Below are 22247 nucleotides of genomic sequence, written 5' to 3' on the forward strand. Positions count from 1 at the left end.
TCTATTTACAATAGCCAGAACATGGAAGCAACCTAAGTGTCCATCAACAGGTGAATGGATAAAGAAGATGTGGCACATGTATGCAATGGAATATTACTCAGCCATAAAAGGAAACGAAACTGAGTTATTTGTAATGAGGTGGATGGACCTAGAGTCTTTCATACAGAGTGAAATAAGTCAGAAAGAGAAAAACAAATACCGTATGCTAACACATACATATGGAGTCTAAAAAAAATAAAAAAAGAATCTACATTCTTTTAAATGTAGCTGTCCAATTTTTTTTCAAATCTTAAAAAAAAAACAAACGTGGTTCTGAAGTACCTAGGGGCAGGACAGGAATAATGACGCAGTCGTAGAGAATGGACTTGAGGACACAGGGAGGGGGAAGGGTAAGCTGGGATGAAGTGAGAGAGTGGCATGGACATATATACAGTACCAAATGTAAAATAGTTACCTAGTGGGAAGCAGCTGCATAGCACAGGGAGATCAGCTCGGTGCTTTGTGACCACCTAGAGCGGTGGGATAGGGACTGTGGGAGGCAGAGGCAAGAGCGAGGAGATATGGGGACATATGTATATGTATAGCTGAACCACTTTGTTATAAAGCAGAAACTAACACACTATTGTAAAGCAATTATACTCCAATAAAGATGTTTAAAAAAAAGGAATCAGTAAAATATGTAATAAATTATATAATGTTAAGTGCTAAGGAAAAAAAAAATAAAGCAGAGAAAGGGTATGGGAAATCTGAGAAAGGAATGGAATTTTAAATTGAGTGGCCGAGAAAGGCCTCACTGAGAAGTGACATTTGGATTAAGTCCTGAGAAGTGAAGGAGCTAGTCCTGTGGGCTTAAGGCCAGGGTGGGTGCTGGGGGTGGGGGAGCATTCCAGGCAGGGGAGCTCCAAAATTGCAGTGGGCATGAGGTGAAACAGTGCTTGGCATAGCTGACGAATATCTAGGAGGCCAGAGTGTGTGGAGGAGACCAAGGAGGGAGATGAGCCCAAAGAGATGGCAGGAGGCTAGGTCCTAAAGGACGTCATAGGTAAGAAAGGAAGCCACTGAAGTGTTTTTCACAGAGAACTGACGTTATCTGACTTTTTAACAGGATCATGCTGGCCACTGAGTTTTGAGAGTCAAGTGAAGAGGGCAAGAGTGGAAACATGGGGTTCATATAGGAGGCTACAGTTATAATCCAGACAAAAGCTGGTGGTGGCTTGAGCCAGAAAAGTGGCAGTGGTGATAGTGAGAAGTGGCTGGATCCTGGATATATTCTGAAAATAGTGTTCACAGGATTTTCTGACAAACTGGGATGTGGGGTTAGCCACTATCTGTGATACTGTCAAATTTCCATCGTATGCCCCTAATTGGTGAAAAAGATACAAAATTCTCACTTGTTCTGTCATTCTTAGAGTATGATGTTCCTGACATAACTTCAACTTCCGTTTTGTTCCTGAGTTTGAAAACACATCCCACAATTATTTCTGTGTCCTATCTCAACCTTGAGGAAAGATAAAGAGAAAATGTGGCTTTGAAAATTGACAGTGCCAATGCTATCTTATGAGTTTCTCAACTGTTAGCTCCAGCCTTATTTCATTTCCCTTGATGTTCTCAAGGCCTGTCTCAGAACCTTGCACACCTTAGGCTCTCAGAAAATGTTCGTTAAATGGTATAGTCTCCACATTTCCCACGCAATAATGAAAACAACAATCAGCCCCTATCAACTGCACAATCATAAATTAAAATTTGTATTTTAGTATTAAGGATATTATGCCGGGGTACTCATTGGGTAAATGTAGTTGAGCTTCCAGCACCTTCATTACTACCAGCTGCAATCTAAAGTTGTTTTAGCTTTTTGCACCCGGAAAGGTAACTAAAAGGCGGAGGAGACTGGCTTTGTAATTCGCAGCTAGGACTGCGCCACCTGTCTCTTGTAAAATCTACTGAGGAGTTAACGCCCTCTTGAACAGCGCACAAATGTCTACGAGGATGATCAGTCAAAATGCGTGTGTAGGAAAGGCTGGAGATCCGAGCCTCTCCCAGGGTCCAGCCCACAAGCTCCCGAGGCACGGGCCTGCGCTGTGCACGCCGGGAGTTGTAGTTCCTCCTCTTCCTGCGAGCCAGGACGCCGTATCTCTGGCGCCTCCAACGGCGCGCAGGCTCCGTGAAGCACGGCGCACGCGGACGGCACGCGTTTCCTAGCAACGGGGGAGCGGCAACGTCACGCCGGCGGGCGCTAAGAGCAGCTGCACGGTGTTGGGCGGCTTTGAGTACCTTCCAGCACCTGCGGGTTGGAAGAACGCTGCTCGCAGCTCTCTGTCGGCACGTCTCCGTCCGTCCTTACCCGCCTTATCCTGCACCCGGTCGCTGAGAGCAACCTTCCTCCGCGACCCCGCGTCTGAGGCACGGCCGGAGGCTAGAGGTGGCCCGCCGGATTCTTGTCTGGCCCTCGCCCCGAGCGCCCGCGGAGCCCGCCGCCCGCGGCCTCAGCGGGACGATGCTGGAGTCCATTCGCGTGACGGGTGAGTGCCAGGAAGGGTGGCCCCTGGGCTGGCGGCAGCGGCCAGCGTCGTCCCGGCCGCTTGCGGCGAGTACCCGGAGGCCGAGGTGACGGTAGGATGTGGGCTTCGGTGCTCAAAGCGGCGCCCTGAACAGTGCGGAACGCGCGGAAGGTGCTTAGGGAAAAGGTGTGCAGGGAAGAGAGAAAACGGTCCCTTTTCCTTTTGTCACTTATTATCAGTAAGCGCGTGCTGTGGACTGTAGTGAGGTAAAGTATAATAGATCGGCCCTACAAATGTACAATCTGAATATTGTTAAATTCTGTTTCAAGGCTTATTAGATATGTAATTAGGCAGTGTAGTGCACTAGGATCTAGTTTTCTAGAATGTTCAGAAAAGTCAGAGCTAAGCAAAAGAGCACATCTCTGTATATCAGTATTTATACTGTTTGTATGTATGCTTTTATTCTTAAATCAGAACGTTTTGAGTTGATATTAAGAGGTCACTTTATAGTATGTATTATACCAAGCGCAAAAAATGGTTGTTTAGACCCCAGGTCAGAAAGTTATTTGCCTTTTGTTACTTTTAGAAAATAACTGTGTATATTAATCATCTAAAAATTATCTTACACAATATTAGAATAATTTCCTAGGCCATTTTCCCGTCATTTGATTCTGCCTAACATTCCTGCAAGACAGCTTTCTTGATAACCTAGTATCATGACTGAAAACACCGAAGAACAGCAGAGTAAAGGGAGATGCCTAATCTTGCAACTGGCTTCAAAATAAGACCAGATTTTTTTACTTGAAGGCATCGCTGTACCTAATAGACCATTTTTCTGCAAAATTTTAAATTGTATAACGAAATGCACTTTTAATGAAAATATTTATGGTCTTAATTTTATATTTCATGTTCCAGGTTATAAAATGAGGAGTTGATTTTGTGCAGTCATGACATTGCTGTGATTTATCTCATTGTTATTTATGTTGTCAGGAAACATAGACGATTACCAGATCTAAGATTTAAGAGGCAACTTAAATTGGCATTAAATTTTTTTCTTAAAGTGATTTGATGTAGATCCTGTTCTTTCATCTTAAAATACAATGAAAATTGAAAGTTATTATTTTTTTTAAATTTATTTTGGGCTGCGTTCGGTATTTGTTGCTGCACACGGGCTTTCTCTAGTTGCAGCAAGCGGGGGCTACTCTTGGTTGTGGTGCGTGGGCTTCTCATTGTGGTGGCTTTTCTCTTGTTGCAGAGCACGGGCTCTAGGCACGCGGGCTCTAGAGCTCAGGCTCAGTAGTTGTGGCGCACGGGCTTAGTTGCTCCGTGGCATGTGGGATCGATCTTCCCGGACCAGGGCTCAAACCCATGTCCCCTGCCTTGGCAGGCGGATTCTTAACCACTGCGCCACCAGGGAAGTCCCGAAAGCTACTTTAAAGTACCATATCTTCTTTTTGTATTGGAGCAGAGTCTGTCAACCGTGGCACTATTAATGTTGAGGCAGTAGATAACTCTTTGTTGCGGGGGGCTGTCCTGTGCATTGCAGAATGTTTAGCAGCGTCCCGGGCCTCTTCCACTAGAAGCTAGTAACCCCCCCGCCCCCAACACACACACAGTTGTGACAAACAGAAATGTCTCTAGACATTGTCAAATGTCTCCTGGAGGGCAAAATTACCACCCCCCCCCCAACCCGCCCCATTTGAGAACCACTGCCCTGGAGAAAAAATATACTAGTTAGAAAAATATACTAGTGAAGGTTATTAGATAACGATTTAGAAATAACATCAATTAAGATGATTTCCCCAAAGCATAACAATCATGGTAGAGGAAAAATACAATTATAATAATATTAATTTTAGAAAGTGGGTATTCTGACCAGTTAGCCATACAAAGTGGATCTCCTGTTTTTCAATATGCAGAGTTGGAAGTTTGAGGAGAGATACTTTCTAAAACAGTAGACCCACTCCTCCTGTCTCAACTCTCTTCCCATAATTTAGTGGCAATAGACGTATCAGTCCAACTCTGCATGTTGCGTTTCCTGAGATAAGATAATTTGGCAGTGTATTTCTGTAGTTCAATAAAAATTCAAATAGTCATTTGAGACAATTCAAGCCTCATTTAAAACAACTGACTGGTTGTTTTTCAAAATAGTTTCTCCATTTCTTTTATAAATTTCTTGACTAGTTAAAAGGATAGTTCTAGAACCCCATGCCTAACATTTCGCTGACATATCAGAAAGCCCAGTTTCAACGGCCAGAAACTTTATGAAGAGAGTTTAGCTGAAAGCATGCCCTCCTTTTCCCTCACTATCCCCTCATCATTCATTGATATCTTAGAAGCCCATGTTCTTCTGGTTAGCATCAAGAGCATGCTTGTTTGTGGTAAGGGTACTGATGGAAATGTGTTTATTTCTTTTCAGCTTTAAAATAGGTATAAATATAGAGCAAACTGATTGTTTTATTTCAGGACTGAAGCAGTTACTTGCTTCTGAAATCACTTCCTATATAGTATCTTACTCACTTTTGACTTATGAGTCATGATTTAATATAATCTAAATATAACATCCTGGTGAACTGATTGGAGGAGTAAAATAAAATAAGAAAGATTTGTATGTTATATATGCTGTTTGAAATGGGATCAAATCAGAAGAGATTTGTTTACCTTCTCATAGCTTTTTAAAGAAGACGGTTTGTTATACTATAGCCACTAAAATGTTGATTCTAGAATGTAGAATTTATTACTTAATGTTAAATTTACCTTGGAAATCCAAATTTCATGATTCTGAATATCTTCCCATTTACGTTATTCCGTGGAGTATTTCTATAGGAGCTGAATATAGTATTGAATATAATAATGATACTGATAGTTAACACCTGCTGCTTAGTACAGGCCAGCATTGTTCTCAGCACTTCACATATATTACCTTTTCTGATCCTCCTACCAATACTGTGAGGTATATAGTAGTAGTATCCCATTTTACAGATAGGGAAACTGCAGCACAAAGATGTTAAGTAACTTGCTCAAGGTCACAGCTGCTAATAAACAGCCAAGATTCAAATCAGAGAAGCTCCATTCCAAAGCCCATTTTCTCAACCACTAGGAAAGTCAGAACCCTTGTTTAAATGACTCTATGTTGATTTAAGCCACAAAATTCAACATGAGGATCTCATTTAACATCAGTGGTACATTAGCTGATAGTTTACTCCAGGTGCTTTTAAGTTTTTATCACAGGCAAGTCTGTAATTTTTGCCTGGAAAGATCATATTTTACTTGACTATAAAATTGTTTTCAAAATAGAAGAAGACATCTAGCTCATTAAGTGAGTAACAAAATGCTATCAGAAGCCATATAAGATTATGTTATTTTATGAATTCCTACTGCCTGTATCTTGTATGTGATATAAGAAGTGATTAATCATCTGGTAATGAAGCTCCTTTGTAACAAAAGTGAATGTTTAAAAATACTGGAGACAAAAAGTCTTAAGAGCAGTGTTTGGCCATGTGGGATGAATACACTTAGGCACATAGCTCCTGTCTGTCCTATAGCAGTAGGCACCTGCCATTAAAATTTATCTTCAACATCACTAATTGTTTCACATTTTTATGCATCCTGGTATGATTTTTGCCTCAACCTTCAGGCATTCAAGTCCTGTATCCTTTCCCTCCTCTCAAATATTCTGTTTCCTTGGCTACCTCTCAGGGCAGTGAGTGAGCAGAAACAAACACATATGTATGCCATAATGGGACTTATAATTTCAGTGATGAGGAAGGCCATCATATAAACAAATGTAAGACTGCAACCGTGACAAGTGAGTCAAAGAACCTTCCAGGGAAGTTTTCCTGAACAAGTGATACTTGAACTGAAGGATGAATAGGGATTAATGTAACAGAGAGGAGAGGGCAGGGCTCTTCAAACACAGGGAACAGAATATGAAGATGTTTTGTGTCTGGAGAGGGAGTGGTGAGTGTGAGGGATTGATAAAATGAAGGGAGGCTAGAGTGGACTGATTAAGGGGGAACATTGTGCATGATGGGGCCAGAGAGGCAGAGTGACCTGACCATGAGTGACCTCATGTGCCATGATTAGGATTTTGTCTTCACCCTGAGTGGAAAGCCTGGGGAAGTTTTTCTCGCATGTTCACTGTTGTTTTAGATGGTATTGAATGAATTTTCTTTTACCACAGACCATCATTTCCCAGCATTATAGAATACCCTTCATGCTTCTAACTGCAAAAACACACCATCACCACCACCACAAGCAGTTTCTGACCAAAAAACAATAGTATCACATTATAAGAGTCCTTGCTGCTGATAGAGTAACACTGAAGTGCCCCTAACCGGGGCTGTGACATTTTTAAGAATCCTGAAGTATAGTTGAGTTTCTCAGTTCTTGAATGATACTAGCAGTGCCTTTTCATCTCTCTGTTTACTTACAGTTGAGAAACTATATTGGATAATGTTGAATTTGGAGGTATTATAACTAAAAGATTACCGTTATAATGCAGACAAATTGGGCAATAAATGTTTTCAAAGATACTGATTTTTTAAATATACCAGTTTAAAAATTATAGTGTAACTTACATTCAGTAAAGTGCTTGAGTCTTAAATGAGCAGCCTGATGAATCTGTACATATGTAACCACTGCGCAGAACAAGATAGCTTTCTAGCCCCCAGTACCCTGGTACCTCCTCCCAGGTTATAACCCCTCCCTCAAAGATAAGCACTATTCTGCCTTCTAATACCATAAATTAGTTTTGCCTGGTTTTTTTTTTTTTAATTTATTTTTGGCTGCGTTGGGTCTTCATTGCTGTGCAAAGGCTTTTCTCTAGTTGTGGTGCTTGAGCTTCTCCTTGCGGTGGCTTCTCTTATTGAGGAGCACGGGCTCTAGGCCCGCAGGCTCAGTAGTTGTAGCACACGGGCATAATTGCTCTGCAGTATGTGGGATCTTCCCAGACCAGGGATTGAACCCGTGTTCCCTGCATTGGCAGGCAGATTCTTAACCACTGCACCACAAGGGAAGTCCCAAGTTTTGCCTGTTTTTGAACCACATATAAGTGGAATTATACAGTATGTATTCTCTTAATCTGGCTTTGTTTGCTCAGTATTGTCTGTGAGATTGATCTATATTGTTGCTTGCAAACTCAGTTTGTTCTTTTTCATTGCAATATAGTATTCTATTGTATGAATATACCACAATTTACTCATCCTTTCTGCTGTTGACAGATGTTAGATCATTTGAGTTTAAGTAATGATGAACAGCTTGGTGAAACTAAAGTGTTTATCTTGTTTGGGAATTGTTTTATTTTGCTTCTTCTTCTGTTTGTAATCAAGCAACCTATCGTTTTGTGGTATAAAATTACCCCGGGTTCTCAGGTTTCATAAGTATAAGTGAACCATATGAAATTGCCATTTTATGGGTCAGAATTGGTTGAATGGTATTTTCCAGCAGGCTTTGTTTCTGATGATCTGATCTTCCTTTCAGCCAGAGACCTTGTAACTACTGTGAAACCTCACCTATTCAGTTGTGAAACACTAAGAGTTTAGTGAGTAGTGTTCCCCTCTTTCTTTCATGCCTTTAGATGAGGATCAGGAGGCGCTGATGGGTTTAGTGATGAAGCCACTATTACAGAGAGGTTATTGAAAGAGTTGGGAATGGAAGCCAGGAATCCTGGTATTCTTTACTCCTGTTCTAGATACAAATTCAGCTTTCATTGTGTTGGTAATTTCAGTATAGTCATCCACTTGTGACTATACTATCAATTTTAATGTAATATTATTTTCCTTTTTTCCCTCAATATGGGTAATCATTTTGGGGTGAATGACTTCTTTGATCAACAAATTATTTTCCTTTTCTCCAGGGTTATAGTGAAGCAGATTGCTGATGGCTAAAATGTTACATTAAATAGTGACTTTTAATATGAGAGTATGATTTTTATTTATTTTATTACTTTTATGAGAGAAAATGAGTTACACTTGCCCCCAAAGAAGCCTGCTTATGCTTAAAGTTTTGATTTTTCAGGAAAAAAGGAGTTAGGAGAATAGGATGTTCTTCATTGAACTCTTCTTCTTGTCCTTTTATTATGTTCTTAAGCCTGTTTTAAAGGTTGTTTTTCTTAAACAGTAGTAGTATTTAAAATGACAAAAACAGTATTTTAGGTTTTCTAATACTTAATACAACTAAAATAAGATTAGCATGACTCTGAGAAATTAATGTATATCTATCCTGTAAGAGTTGTGTGAAGGTCCACCTGCCCCACGTTTATGAACTTCATGGTATATCAGCATTTGGCAGGATTGACATTTACTGAATAGATACACCATTGGTACTCCCAGACTACTTACCAGCAGATGGAGCTTACAAAGGACTGATGCTAAACCTCTCAGGTAGATAATTAGCAAGTGAACTGAAATGCTGCAACTCCTGGGAGGGGGGAAGGGGTTCTGTCATGCACACACTGTAATTTCTCTCCCGCTCCCCCCATTCCTCCTTGAGTGTTTTGGCAGCTGGTTTAGGACTTTTGTTTAAGTATCCCGAAGTGTATAGGTTGTTTGAGATGGGACAGAATTAAGAATTGAGATGCTTTATGACAAAACAACAGAAAACTCTATGAACACAGCTCTTTGATCAACAGAGCTACTGAGTCTTAGGAACCAAAGAAAGCACTTTTTACATTTTACATTTAAAAAAAAATCAATATACCTGTAATAAACCACCCAAATTAGGAATTCTTCAGAGTAGTTTTGTTAACTGATCTTAATTTGAGGTAACTTCCCCCTTTTTATTATGAAGACCAAACGAGAAAACCCTGATTACCTCCTTTTACCTTCCTGGCTATGCCTAGTCCTTACCCAACTTTTCTAGGTTTGTGATACCCTTATTCTTATCTCAGTTCTCTTGCTCCGTTCCTTTCAGTGTCCGTTTCAGTCTGCCTTTCATTATCACCTCTTGTCTCCTAAACTTGTGGTGTCTTGTTAGGGAAACCGACATTGTTCGTGGGCATTTGGACTGCAGCTTGTGTTCCTTAGCCTGTGTTTGCCCATCCTACCCAATTTTGACTATCAGTTGGCAACACTTAAGTATGAAACCCCTGAGGATCTGGGACTTACCAGCCATTGATGAAAGTTTTGTTTGTTCTGTTTATTCAAATTATTGAATGGCTTCTTTGTACAATCAACCTTCAACATGACCCTGTGCAGTCTAGTTCCTATCTCTCAGCTTGTCCATGTAGTAGACATTTTATTTAGCCCCTGCAAGTTTATACTTTCATGTTACCTTTAGACAGCAGAATTCAAATTTCATATGTTGGCCTAGAAAATGTTAACTAGAAGGACTTCTAAGTACCTTACATATTTGGATTGTTTATTATCTACTTTTGACCTTATACTGTTTCTTTACCCTAAACCCTAAGATTTCTGGGCTTTAAAAACTTTTAGTGCAGGGTTTCCCTACCGTGGCATTATTTTAGGACGAATATTTTTGTTGTAGGAGGCTGTCCTGTGTATTGAAGGATGTTTAACCTCATCCCTGGCCTCTACCCACAAGATGCTAGTAGCATCCCTCCCTAATTGTGACAACGAAATGTCCCCTGGAGGGCACAGTTGCTCTCATTTGAGAACCACTGGTTCAAGGTCTTCCAGGTTATATTTCCACTTCTACAGTCATCTCCTCATAGAAATATAGAATGGTTCCAGAACTACAAATACCTGTGTATCTAAAGTGGTCAGAGAATGGCATGTTTAGGGTCGTGCCATTCATTCATTCACTTATTTATTCAGTGTACATTTATTGAATGTCTACCAGATACCATGCTAGATGTTGGAAAGAGAAAGATGAATAACACATGGTCCTGGTACCTATCTTAGTATTGAATACATCAGTTATTCAGATTACTGTGTCTTACTAGGGTGCTGTGTTTGTACAGAGGAAGAAAAGATGTAGTGCTGTGCATGTAGCAGACTTAATACTGAATGTCTGTTGATAATTGAATGAATGACCTTATATAATAGAATGAGTATGGACTCTGTAATCAGACACATCTGCATTCGAATCACAGTTTGCTGTTCACTACTTTCTTGTCGTATAACCTTGAGCACATTACTTAACATTTCTGAAGCTTAAGTGATATAACATGCACAGTTTTTGGTGAAATCCCAAACTCACATAAATGTATCAACAAATAGTGGCTGCTATTATTATTATTATTATTTATTACTACTTATTATAGAAAGGATCCCTGAATGTCTAATCTTGAATGAGTGAGCGACAGATCTATGTGGATAAACAGTTTTTTAAAAAATGGAATTAAATAAATTGTCTCTTTCTTGGCAAGGAAGGCAGCTGTCCAAGTCAGCTAGCGTTGAAATTGCCTGCATAGTAGGAGCCAGAGGTTGAGGGCTAGAGGCATAAGGATCCATGAGACTTAGAAAAGAGAGGTGGTTGAGAGAATCATGTATCACATTTGCAGAAAGGATTTAGAAAAGGTTTATAAGCAGACATGGTCAGATAGGAGTTCAAATAACAGGATTTAAGACAAACTCAAACACTTTGTCAGTTTAGAATTGAATCTGAAAGCTCTTAAGGGTTTACCTGAAATCCTCTCAAATGTTTCTCTTCCTTCCCTGAACCCTAGGTTATTGTCTGTATCTTTTGTTTTTCACATTTAAGCTTATACTACCTCGTATTAGTACTCAAATCTTCATAGGACTGCCTTACCTTCAGAGCTAGATTAGAAGCTGGTTGAAGGCAAAAACAATGTATTTATACAGATGTTTTTCAGATCCATGTACCTATTAGCAGTATTCCTGTATTTGTGGAATGAAAGAATGCAAATCAACACAGTTTTAAAACAGGACACAAGCAACAATATTTCAAGCTATTCTTACCTCTTTAAAGCACTTTTGAGATCTAAAGGCAAAACTGACCTCTCCTTAATTTGGCATTTGATATACTGATATCTTACATAGTAATTATTTTTTTAAGTCTTGGCAAGAAAAAACTTGATTTTCTTTAATCTTAACCTATAGCCTAAAATTAAGAAAAGTAACTAATAAATATTGAGTGACATTACTAAAACATGCTTGAATGTGCACATATCATTTATTTAATTTAAAAAAATTTTTTTGAGATATGTAAAACAGTGTTGTCCTTTTACTGATGGCTACCTTTATATATAGTGTCAGATTTCAAGATTGTATTGGCTTTGAAAATGCCTTGGATTTTACTTTATATTGGTAATACTATTAAACTATATCCTTTCTACGAAATCCACATTCTTGGTAGAGTTGAGTGTTCAGATTATTTATGTATATTATCTCACATCTAGATTAGACTTTGGTCGTCTAAATGGTTTGAAGCTGAGGATTTTTGTAAATAATTTAGCAGTACATTCTTACAGAAGTGACCGTATCTAGCTTGACCAAAGTTTAGTAATATAGTCTTTTAATATTTAAAATGTCTTTTCTAAAAATTGTTGCAAAATTATAAAGTTTACAGAACCTTCAGAATACTTTTCATATAATAAGCAATTTGCTTCATCTGGTATCTTTTGTTATTTCTTTTGTTTTGATTTTGTTTATTAACACAGAAAAGCTTCACTGGCCTGAGCAAGAACTTGCTAAGAAGTCTATTCTAAATGCAGAAGAGTCCTTGATCATTGACAGCAAAGGAAGCATTTCACATTTATCTCCTGGAATACTAAAGGACATTTTCACAACTGGAACCAGTAGTTACAATGTCCTACTACAGAGCAAAGAGGAGAAAAAACATCATTCACAGAAACAGTCTTCCTCCAGCTACTCCAAAAGATGTAGAAAACCCAGCAAATCTCCTAGCTCTTCACGTAGTAAAGATCTTCGCAAGATGAAAGCCCCAGTGCCTGTGATGAGCAGTGATACTTGGTACTGCCTAGAAAGGCAGCCTGCTGTTTTTGTCACTAGTTCAGTGTCAAGTCCTGTAAAGTTTACACATGGTATCTCTGTTACAGGAAACAGCACAGTACTGCCACCTAAACCCAAAAATGAAAGAAAGGTCAAGCGACGCCATTTCTCCACTCTTCCAAAGCCAAAGCCGCGGCCTCAGCTGTCTAGAAGTTTTGAAAAAGGAGATGACTTTTCTGGAAAGAAATTTTGTATACTGACTGCTATAAAGCCCACCAACTTGGAGAAAGAAAAAGTGAGATTCTTTAAGTCTGACTATACCTACAATCCTCAGTTTGAATATGCTAATCCTTCTCTGCCAAGTGTGTTAGCCAAGCACAGCAACGCAACTGACCGGTTTCTTAAGCAGGTAAAATGCTACTTCAGTAGTGGTATTTCATTTTATGTAATGAAAACAATTATTTGCCATCGTATAGAAAGCCAAAAAAAGTTGTTTTAAAATATTCCAATTATTTATAGTTAACTCCCATCCAGGACATGTAAATATGTGACAAGAAATCTCCAGGTGAGTGTCAACAGTTCATATGTAAACTACTTTGCACTAATCAAAATCTATAAAGAATCTATTATATAGACGTTGTGTCAGGAAGCAACTACATTAGGAAAAAGCTTCAGATTCTGGTTCCAAACTTTCATTTGGGAGTTACAAACTTATGGCCCATTCGTCAGCCCACAGACAAGTGTTTGTTTTCTTTTTGATTTTGAATGCATTAGATGGAGCATGCAGTATCTCCAGTTCTCCCTGTTATGTTACATTCTCAGCTTGCTTAGGCCCCTAAAGGCATTTTGGGGACTAGGCTTGATACTTGCCAGAGGACTTTTTAATGCTTTACTGAAATTGTTAATAATCATCAAATATTTAAGTACTCATTTAAAGAAAAAATAATGGAATTTTAAAAATTATCTTCAAAGTTAGCAAATCACAATGTGGATGATATAAGCAACACTTTCCAAATTGCTCAGTTTAGATACTTAGCACACAGTTTTGTGTGTTAAGATCTTAATAAACTTCAAAATCCACTTTATTTGAGGAGAAGTTGGCTGATGTTTACCTTCAGGGCACAGAGTTGAGATCATAAAAGCAGACTACATTTGGTTAAATTAATTTTGTACAGGTTTTTATAATGCATTAGGTTCAACTTGGCTTTGTCAGTGATTGAAAATCTGTCTGTAGGCTAGGTGAAGCTGCGTGATTCCGTGATTCCATTTGCCTGTGGCAAATGCCCTATTTTAGCATTTTGCTGCAGTGCAAGTTCTTTGGACTTGCAGCCAGCAAATTTTTTATTGTTTGTTATAAATTACATGGAATCTGACCAGTCTTTTAAAGCCATTATGTAAAGCTTATTCTAAGATTAAAACAATTTTAATCTTGCTATTTATTTTCCTTTGTTAGAAGAAACCTTTTCTACTGCGTTTTTTTGAAGGTACACCCCCCCCCTTTTTTTAATTGAAGTGTAGTTGATTTACAATGTTGTGTTCATTTCAGGTGTACAGCAAAGTGAGTCAGTTTATACATATACATATATACACTCTTTTTTAGATTCTTTTCCCATATAGGTCATTACAGAGTATTGAGTAGAGTTCCCTGTGCTATATAGTAGGTCCTTATTAGTTATCTATTTTATATATAGTAGTGTGTATTACATTCCCTTTTTATTGAAATATGATGAAATTGTGCTAAACACTAATAAAAAGGTCAGCTATTATTATTTTGGCAGTGATTTTATGATTTTTTTCTTTTTTTGGTGTGGAAATTGCAGTTGATTGAATAGGGCTTTCACTCACTTAAAATTTATGGTAATTATAAAAATGCTATTTGGTTTTTTCCCCCTTAATGCTGAAAGAGACAGCTGAGATTTCTTTACCAGATTTCTTTAATTTGGAGTCCTACTGCAAGCCCTACCAGTTGCGAAAGGGATTTCCCACCATTAGGTCAAAATGAATGCTCTTTAATTTTCTTGGATGGGAGTTAGGAAGCATCAGCAGCTCCAAAGATTGAGAACTGACAGGGCTTGGTTTCTGGCTCTACACTCTTTATTTTAACCCAATTCCAGCTTCTTATGCTTGGGTTGTTTGAGGCTTCTAAACAGCACCAGCAATCCTAGCTGGCTGGTACTTCAAATGCCACCATTTGGGAGAATGATTGCAGCAAATGCCAAATGTACTTTTCAAACCACTTTAATCAATAAGGGAGATTTATCAGAACAAGACCCCCATAAAATATGCTTAAGTTCCTACTTAGCATCTGAATGAATTCTGACATGATACATCCTTCCCCTCCACAGCTGTGAAGCTAAAGCAGCAGCTTCAGGGCTGGTTTCAGGATTCAGAAATGTGCTGCGCAGAGGGGCCAGGATGGCTGAGTAGCCCATTCTTCTCTGGCCTTCACCCTTGAGGCCTTGCCAACCCCTAGCTGACAGTCTCTCAAGTTTCACGATCTGGATCTTTCCAAGGCAGGCAATCTATATTGTTGTTGGAGAGTGGCCGCGGTCCTCTTTAGTGTACAGATAGGCAGAACAATGCTAAATCCATGCAGAGATAAGTCTACCATAGTGGAACTAAGGTAGTGCTCAGGTTCTGGTCATTCCTAATTGACTGCCCTGTCAATGTCAAGGAGTTCCAGGACTCAGTTTTTTTCTGGTCCTGGCAATAGGTTCCTCAGGAGGCACTTAGGCCCTTTAGGTGGTTCAGAGCATCTAGCATGGGCTGCAGGACTTGAATATAACTCCAGGTGGAGCCTGCTGAACCCTGCTTAGCCTCTTGCTGGCAGCCATGATGGGCCTCAGCTCCCAGACCCTTGGGACAGAAACTGAAAATGTCTGTTTTCTGAGGTTGTGGACCTTTGCAGGAAAGAGTGCAGTGCTTCCCGGGTGCTGAAGAAGGGATCTGGGATGAGAGAATGCTGAAAGCTGTCCAGCGTCAGGTGCCTGCTCACTAGTGGGTCAGAAGTAAATCCTTAGTGGCACATTTGAGCAGTCAACTGGCAGCCAGTACACTTTCTGCCTTACTTCTCTGTGGCTGACCATCCTGGGAAACCTAGATATAAAATCCATATGGCCTTAGACCCAGCACATTGTTGAACAAGATTGGAAGTGAGAGATGAGAAGGGGCTTCAGGGCAGTGTTGGGAGTCCTTGGCAGTATTTCCAACAGTCAAATGGAAATTACATATTTATGTGATAAAGCCAATGGGTAGTTTAAGTGACTGATTTTCCACCTCTAGCTGGAATCGTGTCTCATTGTAGATTATGGCTAGGATCCTGCTAACTGGAAGCCCTGATTGGTAGAGTGATATTTAACAACATATGGGAAATAAGTCAACTTTTGTTTGGCTTGATAAGGTAAAGTTTGAATTATGTTCTTATTTGTTAACAAAACTGGAGCAGTGGGGATCATTAGTGATTGGTAAATGGGGAGAGAAGGAAGACTTTGCGGTGTTGGGTAGAGACCCTGGGCTGAGGCTACCCCTCTGGCTGTCAGGGAAGAAAAGGTAAAGGTGTGCAGAAGGAGTTAACAGAACAGGCCTGAGACTGCCATCCTTAGAAAGGCCTGCTTGCAAGATTAACCTGAGCCTGGCGTCTGGGAACTTGACTGGTAAACAGTTTCCTACTCTGAAATAAAACTTTCCCTAAATGATAAGAGTAGCTTGCTGTGCCTAAATTGTGCAAACAGTATGTTTTATGTTACTTCTTTTCCTTTAGGGAGTCTGGAATTTTAGAATGTGCTAGGCATAGGGGTGCTTATGTGACCAGCCGATAATAAAAACCTTGGGCACTGAGTGTGTAATAAGTTTCCTTGGTAGACAAATCTTTACATGTTCTTACGACTCAGTTGCTGGAGAAGTTTATTGCATTCTGTGACTTCATTGTGAGAAGACCCTTTTGAAGCTGCTTCTTGTTTCCTCCAGACTTTCCTGGATATAAGAAATGAGGAGTGGTGGGCTTAAGTTGATTTTTTTAAAGGCATTTACCTTCAGATTTTAGAAAAAGAAGAAAAAACTCTGTACTGTCCAAATAAAACATCTCCATGGGCTGTATTAGTTGTCAGTTTGAGATTCCTGATCAGTTACAAGGTCTGGCTTCTTACAGCTTTGTAAAGGGCCATTGTGTTGCACAATTCCACAGGGTGCCATTCACAAATTGAGCCTGGGCCTTACATTCATACAATAGAGTTGGTGTTTACCATAAGCATGGGGTTCTTCTTTGGCATTATAATACAGTACTCCTCTAATACTTTTTAGTTGTATGATATTTGTCTTAGAAGTTCAAGTAAATTAAATGTATGCTAAGTTAGAAATGTTGCATGGAGGGTAGCTGGGAAAGACTGAACAAAAAAAGCATACTTGTTTTATTATGAAATTGTTCACACTGCCTTTTTTTCAGGACCCTTGCGCCTTTGTTATTCCATTAAAATTGCTTTGAAATTTAAGGACAAAGTCATATGAACTATCTGTATATGAAAAATTATAACTAACATTGATAGAGTGCTTAATATTTGCTCATTACTCTGTATGCTGCCTACTTTTCACCTATTATGAGGTACAATACTAGTAGTATCCAGAGAAGTGCAGTCACTTTCTTGACTTGGATCTTAAGTTACAGAACCAGGAGTCTTTCTCAAGCACTCTGTTGTCTTCCACACAAAGGTATGTTGGCAAACTAACTCTCCGTTTCCGTGGTAGAAATATAAATACTTCCACCAGGACCAGTTTCAAGCAATGTAACATCACTGTCATGCAAATTAATAAAAATTCAGTCAGCTCTGACAAGACAGCATGGCCGGACTCCAGCATACCACTGTTTCACAAAATGGTTTCAACCAGGCTTTTCTAACCCCAGTGCACCCCCTGCACTCAAAGGGTACCAGGTCAAAAGAGCCTCACTTAGCTGGCAAGGATGCCTTTGGTAGAAGCTGATTATAGGGACTTGGAAGATTTTTTTTTTGCTCTTTGTGATACACCTATGAAATAGTGATTATTAATTACTGTCTTTTGGAAGCTTTAAGACAAGCATATTTACCTTCTTCTTGTTAAGGCACCCATCCTCATCTTTCAGCTACAGCTTCAATCTCAACTCATAGTACATAGTTATTTAGTGCCTTAGGAAGAGTAGCAAAGTTAAAACTGGGTGCCTAGTCTGTAAACTGAGTAAATATTTGAAAGAAGCAAATACAAGGGTGCCCCAAAAAGGCTGTCCACAACGTTGTAGGCGGCTAATTTCTCTCTTCATGCCCCTTTGACTCTGCCAGGGAACAAAGCAGAAACATCCCTTCCATTACAGCTCCCACAATATATACCTTTTCTCTGTTGACCACTGTCCTCATCATTGCATTTCATCTATTTCCTTTCTGTTTCATGTGGAGTATACGCAACCAAGTATTGAGAGGGGGTTAAAATAAGATTAGGTATTTTCAACTGAAACAAAATAATTAAAAAGAGCTTTCAAAAATTTCTTCAGTGAAGTAGTGTATCCATTGTTTTCCTATTCCTAAGACTTTATATTTTTCAAAATAGTTATTTGCAAATACAGTCAGTTTTTGATTACCCATATTAATGGAAGGAAATATTTGTATGGATTAGCTAAAATGGAAAGATTATTCCCTGTTCCCTCCCTATCAAATAGTTCTCATCAGGGCAGTCATCTTAGCTTCCTGGTGTGGCAATGCTATACCAGCCATAGTAAGTAGGAAACACAGCAATAGCAAAAGCCACAACAGTGGCCTGAAATGGAGATTGTAGAAGGAAGTGATGTTTGAAGTCCACCATCGAAGTGAAAATAATCCACTGAAGTGATTTATAAAGAAGAAAGCTTTTTGAAATCTTTTATTTGGTTCCAGGCATCTTATATTGTAACCTCTGGAGGAAAAGATGCAGTTAGGAAAGATGGGGGATTAAGTACTGAGGAATGGTAGTGTGAAGAAGAACAGATGTTAGACTTGTAGTTACTAGAAGAAATGTGCAGATATATTTGCAAAAAAATCGATGTCAAAAACATACAGTAAAATATCTTTTTCATCTTTCCATCTTAGCATATCAAAGCACTCCTTAAAGATGTTCTTGTTAATCTTTACAATATCTTGAAATATAACCCTCTTAGCCAATAGAGAAATGGGTCTTATAGCTGTTTGTAAGAATTACTGTCTTAAATAAGAGGTTTGTTAGACTTGTAAATGTAATTAAGAAATTCAGGAATTGCCTTCTTTTAAAAATATTCTTTGACTTATGATTGATTTTTAGGACTCTTGCTCTATAGGAGAGAGATGGACTCGATCTCTGAGGTTTCCCTTGCACACTATGTTGCAGAATGTCTGTTTCTATTTTTATTTTTGCCCCCATGCTATGTACTCATGTAAACATTGCACAGTGTCTGCTTCATTTTCCCTATATATATATTGAGGGAAATAGACTAAATGACTAAATGATCCTTGAGAGCCCTTTCTAGGACCACACACATCTCTCCTAAGTTCTAGGCCCCAAAATACTATAGCTAATCAAATCAAGATTCCATTTCATGTCATATTATGTATCCAGTTGTCATGTATTTTGTAAAAACATTTAGCTATCCTTCCACATTACATGTTAATCACAGAAAAGCTCAGAGTTTCTGCCAGCTGTGTTAACTGAAAATTCTTTTACTTCAGATATCAGTGCTTTATTAACTCAACGTAATTGGCATACATTTTGGTTTGTTAAAATTAACTTTCCAAATTAAGTGAAACTTGTTTCTCTAACTACAAAACCTAGTGGAAAAAAACATTTCAATGCAGTTCTTTCTACAATGTATATTGACCTTGACAATTCAGGAGTATACTTTTCAAACTAAGGTTACTAAGACAGTAACCTAACAGCAGAACTGTAAAGAATAACCAAGGAAATCAGGGTGTGAGCAAAAAAATGTTTTACCTTAAATTCATGTGAATGCCACATTAAACTTCACAATGTATCTTTATTCTAATATAGAAAAATGTAAGTTGCTTATGGACTCTGGCAACCTGTCTATTCTTCCCCAATGTGAGAAACTGAAACTTAGTACTAAGGTATTACACATTAACATTATTGGTTTATAAAATTAACTCTTGTCACCAAAAGTGCAGTAGCATCTTGAGGGGAAAGCACAGACAAGGCACCTTCTGGGAAGGAGAGGAGTCATCAGGAGCGCTGTATGACTCAGAGCAAGCAAGGGTTCCAGCGGCTTGGAGACATAAAAGTCATAATTTTACCAAATTCAAGTATATTGTCTTAATAAAACTTTGAGTGTCGTAAACTTGATTTCTTATAAAAAGATATGTCCACAAGTGAAACAGTATAGTTGGAAAGCAAGATGCAAGAAAAAGTTCGTTTTTTAAAGGTATTTGATGTCTCTCAAAAAGGCCATTTCCATCATAACCATATTATTTAAGAATTAGGATATTACTTGATATTAATATATCTTGCATCTACTTAACTAAAAAAACTGTTCTGCTTATGTAATTAGGGTATCCTAAATTTCTTTATTACTGAATGGAAGTGAATGGTCCATGCTATCAAAGGTACTTGATAGAGTTATTGTAAAATCTTAGAGGTATTTAGAGAAAAGAACTCTGACATCAACTTTTTTCCTGCATTGAAACAACGTAACGCATAACATTCTGTGGCATAGCATTTCATTTCCATTTATAGAGTTCACATATTCAAAGTAAGTACCAAGATGGACCAACTTTATTATGTTAGGAAATTCTGATTTTCTTCCTAGTTAGCAAACTTTATACAGCTAGGGTATCTCAAGGGTCACATACCTATAAGATTTGAGCAGGGATCATAAATGATTGCAGGGAGCTGGCTGGGCACAGTAGGAAACTAAAAACCAGACAGCAGTTATCTAACTTGGGCTACAGTTTGGGTCTAGTGTTATCATACCCTCAGAATTTTTAAGAGAAGGTAGGTAACCTGAATTTTATACCAAGTCTTCTAATTTGTAAATGTTGACAGCTAATTCAAACAAAGGTTGTTCAGACCAATGAAAACCTGTTTGTGGGCCACATTCATCCCTTGGGTTGCCAGTTTGCCACCTCTGATTGACCAGATCTATTAAACATAAGCTCTGTTTTATTGAGGCCAATCAATGATAGCATAACATAAAGACTTTTAAATGTGGTCCGCAGGAAATAATGTCTTGGTTTTAGAGTTTATAGTGAAAATGGAATAGGTAATTCATTGTTATATTAAAATGCATGCATAATAAATACATAAAATCACGTTGTATTCTAAAGCAAGACAAGTGTTCATTTTCCTTTTTTGATAGAAATAACACAATTGGAAATCAAATACCTTCACTGATAGCAGTATGTCTTGATATAAAATTTCTTTAAGGCTAAGTTTTATTTATTTATACATTCATTCATTCATTCATTCATTCATTCTTGGCTGCGCTGGGTCTTCCTTGCTCTGCACGAGTTTTCTCTAGTTACAGCGAGTGGGGGCTTCTCTTGTTGCGGAGCATGGGCTCTAGGTGCGCAGGCTTCAGTAGTTGTGGCATGTGGGCTCAGTAGTTATGGCTCACAAGCTCTAGAGCGCAGGCTCAATAGTTGTGGTGCACGGGCTTAGTTGCTCTGCGGCATGTGGGATCTTCCTGGACCAGGGCTCGAACCCGTGTCCCCTGCATTGGCAGGCAGATTCTTAACCACTGTGCCACCAGGGAAGTCCAAGGCTAAGTTTTAATTGTACTAGTATTGAAGGTATTTTGTCTTGGTAGACCTCAAGTTGTCCAAACAGTGAAGGGGAGGGAAAAGCAAGCCTTCTTTAAACTAGACCTCTCCCTAGGTGACTCTATTTTTTGCTTAGCAGATCACAAAGTTTTCCTAGATACATTAAAGCTATAAAATTATTTTGAATTTAGTACATCCATAGTAGTTGTGTGTCTTAGACTGGAGAAGTGAGGTCATTTCTTAACCTAATAGCAAGGAAGATTTTCTTACAGTCAGAGATGGAAACACCCCAATCAGATTGTATGTCCTTGGAACAAGGTATGACCTTGATGACTCTTTGAAACAACACTTCATTGATTTGCCTTTGAAAACTTGCCTAAAGTGCACTCTCAGGTTCTTATCTTAACAGGGTTTTTCCTCCAAAACAGTTTGAATGTCTGCTTCTTCCTTGTAGGTAAAGAAGAGTTTGCAGTACTAAGCTATTTATGAATATCTTCTCCTGGTATCAGTTACCCTATCACTTTCCCACTTATCATTGTATACATCCAAACTACCCCCAACCCTGATGACGCAAATGTGCAGAAGAGGGAGAAGGGAATGGGGGGACGGCTGCAAGTGACATTTTTCTTTGTCCCACTGTGTTCTTTCATTTGTTCCGTCATTGAAGGCAGACTCAATTTCTCGAATCTATTTCCTAGGTTCTGCATATGTAGAATATAATTTATTGAAACATTTTTCTCTTTATTATAATCTGGTCATAGTTTGCAGTCTGTCTTATAGAAAACTGAATTACTGGCAAAAGTGTTTTTGCTTCCGTTTCTCCTGCTCTCCACATTGCTGTCAGTGTCTAAGGTACAAATCTGATTGTGTCACTTTCCTTCCCGGAAAACTTTAGGGCTCCTCATAATTCAGGATAAAGTCCAAAATCTTTATCATGGCCTACAGGCCTTTCATCTTTCATGATCTGGGTCATGCTTAGGTTTCCAAAGTCAACTCTATACTCCCACAGCATCTTGTGCAAATTATCTATCATGACATTTATCACACTGTTATCATCCTTAAGTTTCTTTTTTTGCCTTTATCATTAGACTAACCTCTTTTATAAAAGTGTATTTTATGTCTTTCAACTGTTC

At 38.7% G+C, this 22247-nt stretch overlaps 1 protein-coding gene across 5 annotated transcripts in view; it reads left to right on the plus strand.

Moving 5' to 3' along the window:
* KIAA0895 (KIAA0895 ortholog) overlaps nucleotides 1–22247 on the plus strand; it is an 89521-nt gene that overhangs the window by 11921 nt on the left and 55353 nt on the right. Inside the window, exons 1-2 of one of the 5 annotated variants that reach the window (XM_036862731.1) lie at nucleotides 2216–2519; nucleotides 12082–12782. In XM_036862731.1, the coding sequence (XP_036718626.1) occupies nucleotides 2495–2519; nucleotides 12082–12782 (726 nt within the window). In that variant the 5' untranslated portion in view covers nucleotides 2216–2494. Of the gene's footprint in view, nucleotides 1–2215; nucleotides 2520–12081; nucleotides 12783–22247 lie in introns of those variants that run through there. The other 4 variants (XM_036862732.1, XM_036862733.1, XM_036862735.1 and 1 more) reach the window with 4 other exon arrangements.

Source organism: Balaenoptera musculus, chromosome 9 (assembly GCF_009873245.2).
Source record: "Balaenoptera musculus isolate JJ_BM4_2016_0621 chromosome 9, mBalMus1.pri.v3, whole genome shotgun sequence".
NCBI classification, from domain to species: Eukaryota; Metazoa; Chordata; class Mammalia; order Artiodactyla; family Balaenopteridae; genus Balaenoptera; species Balaenoptera musculus.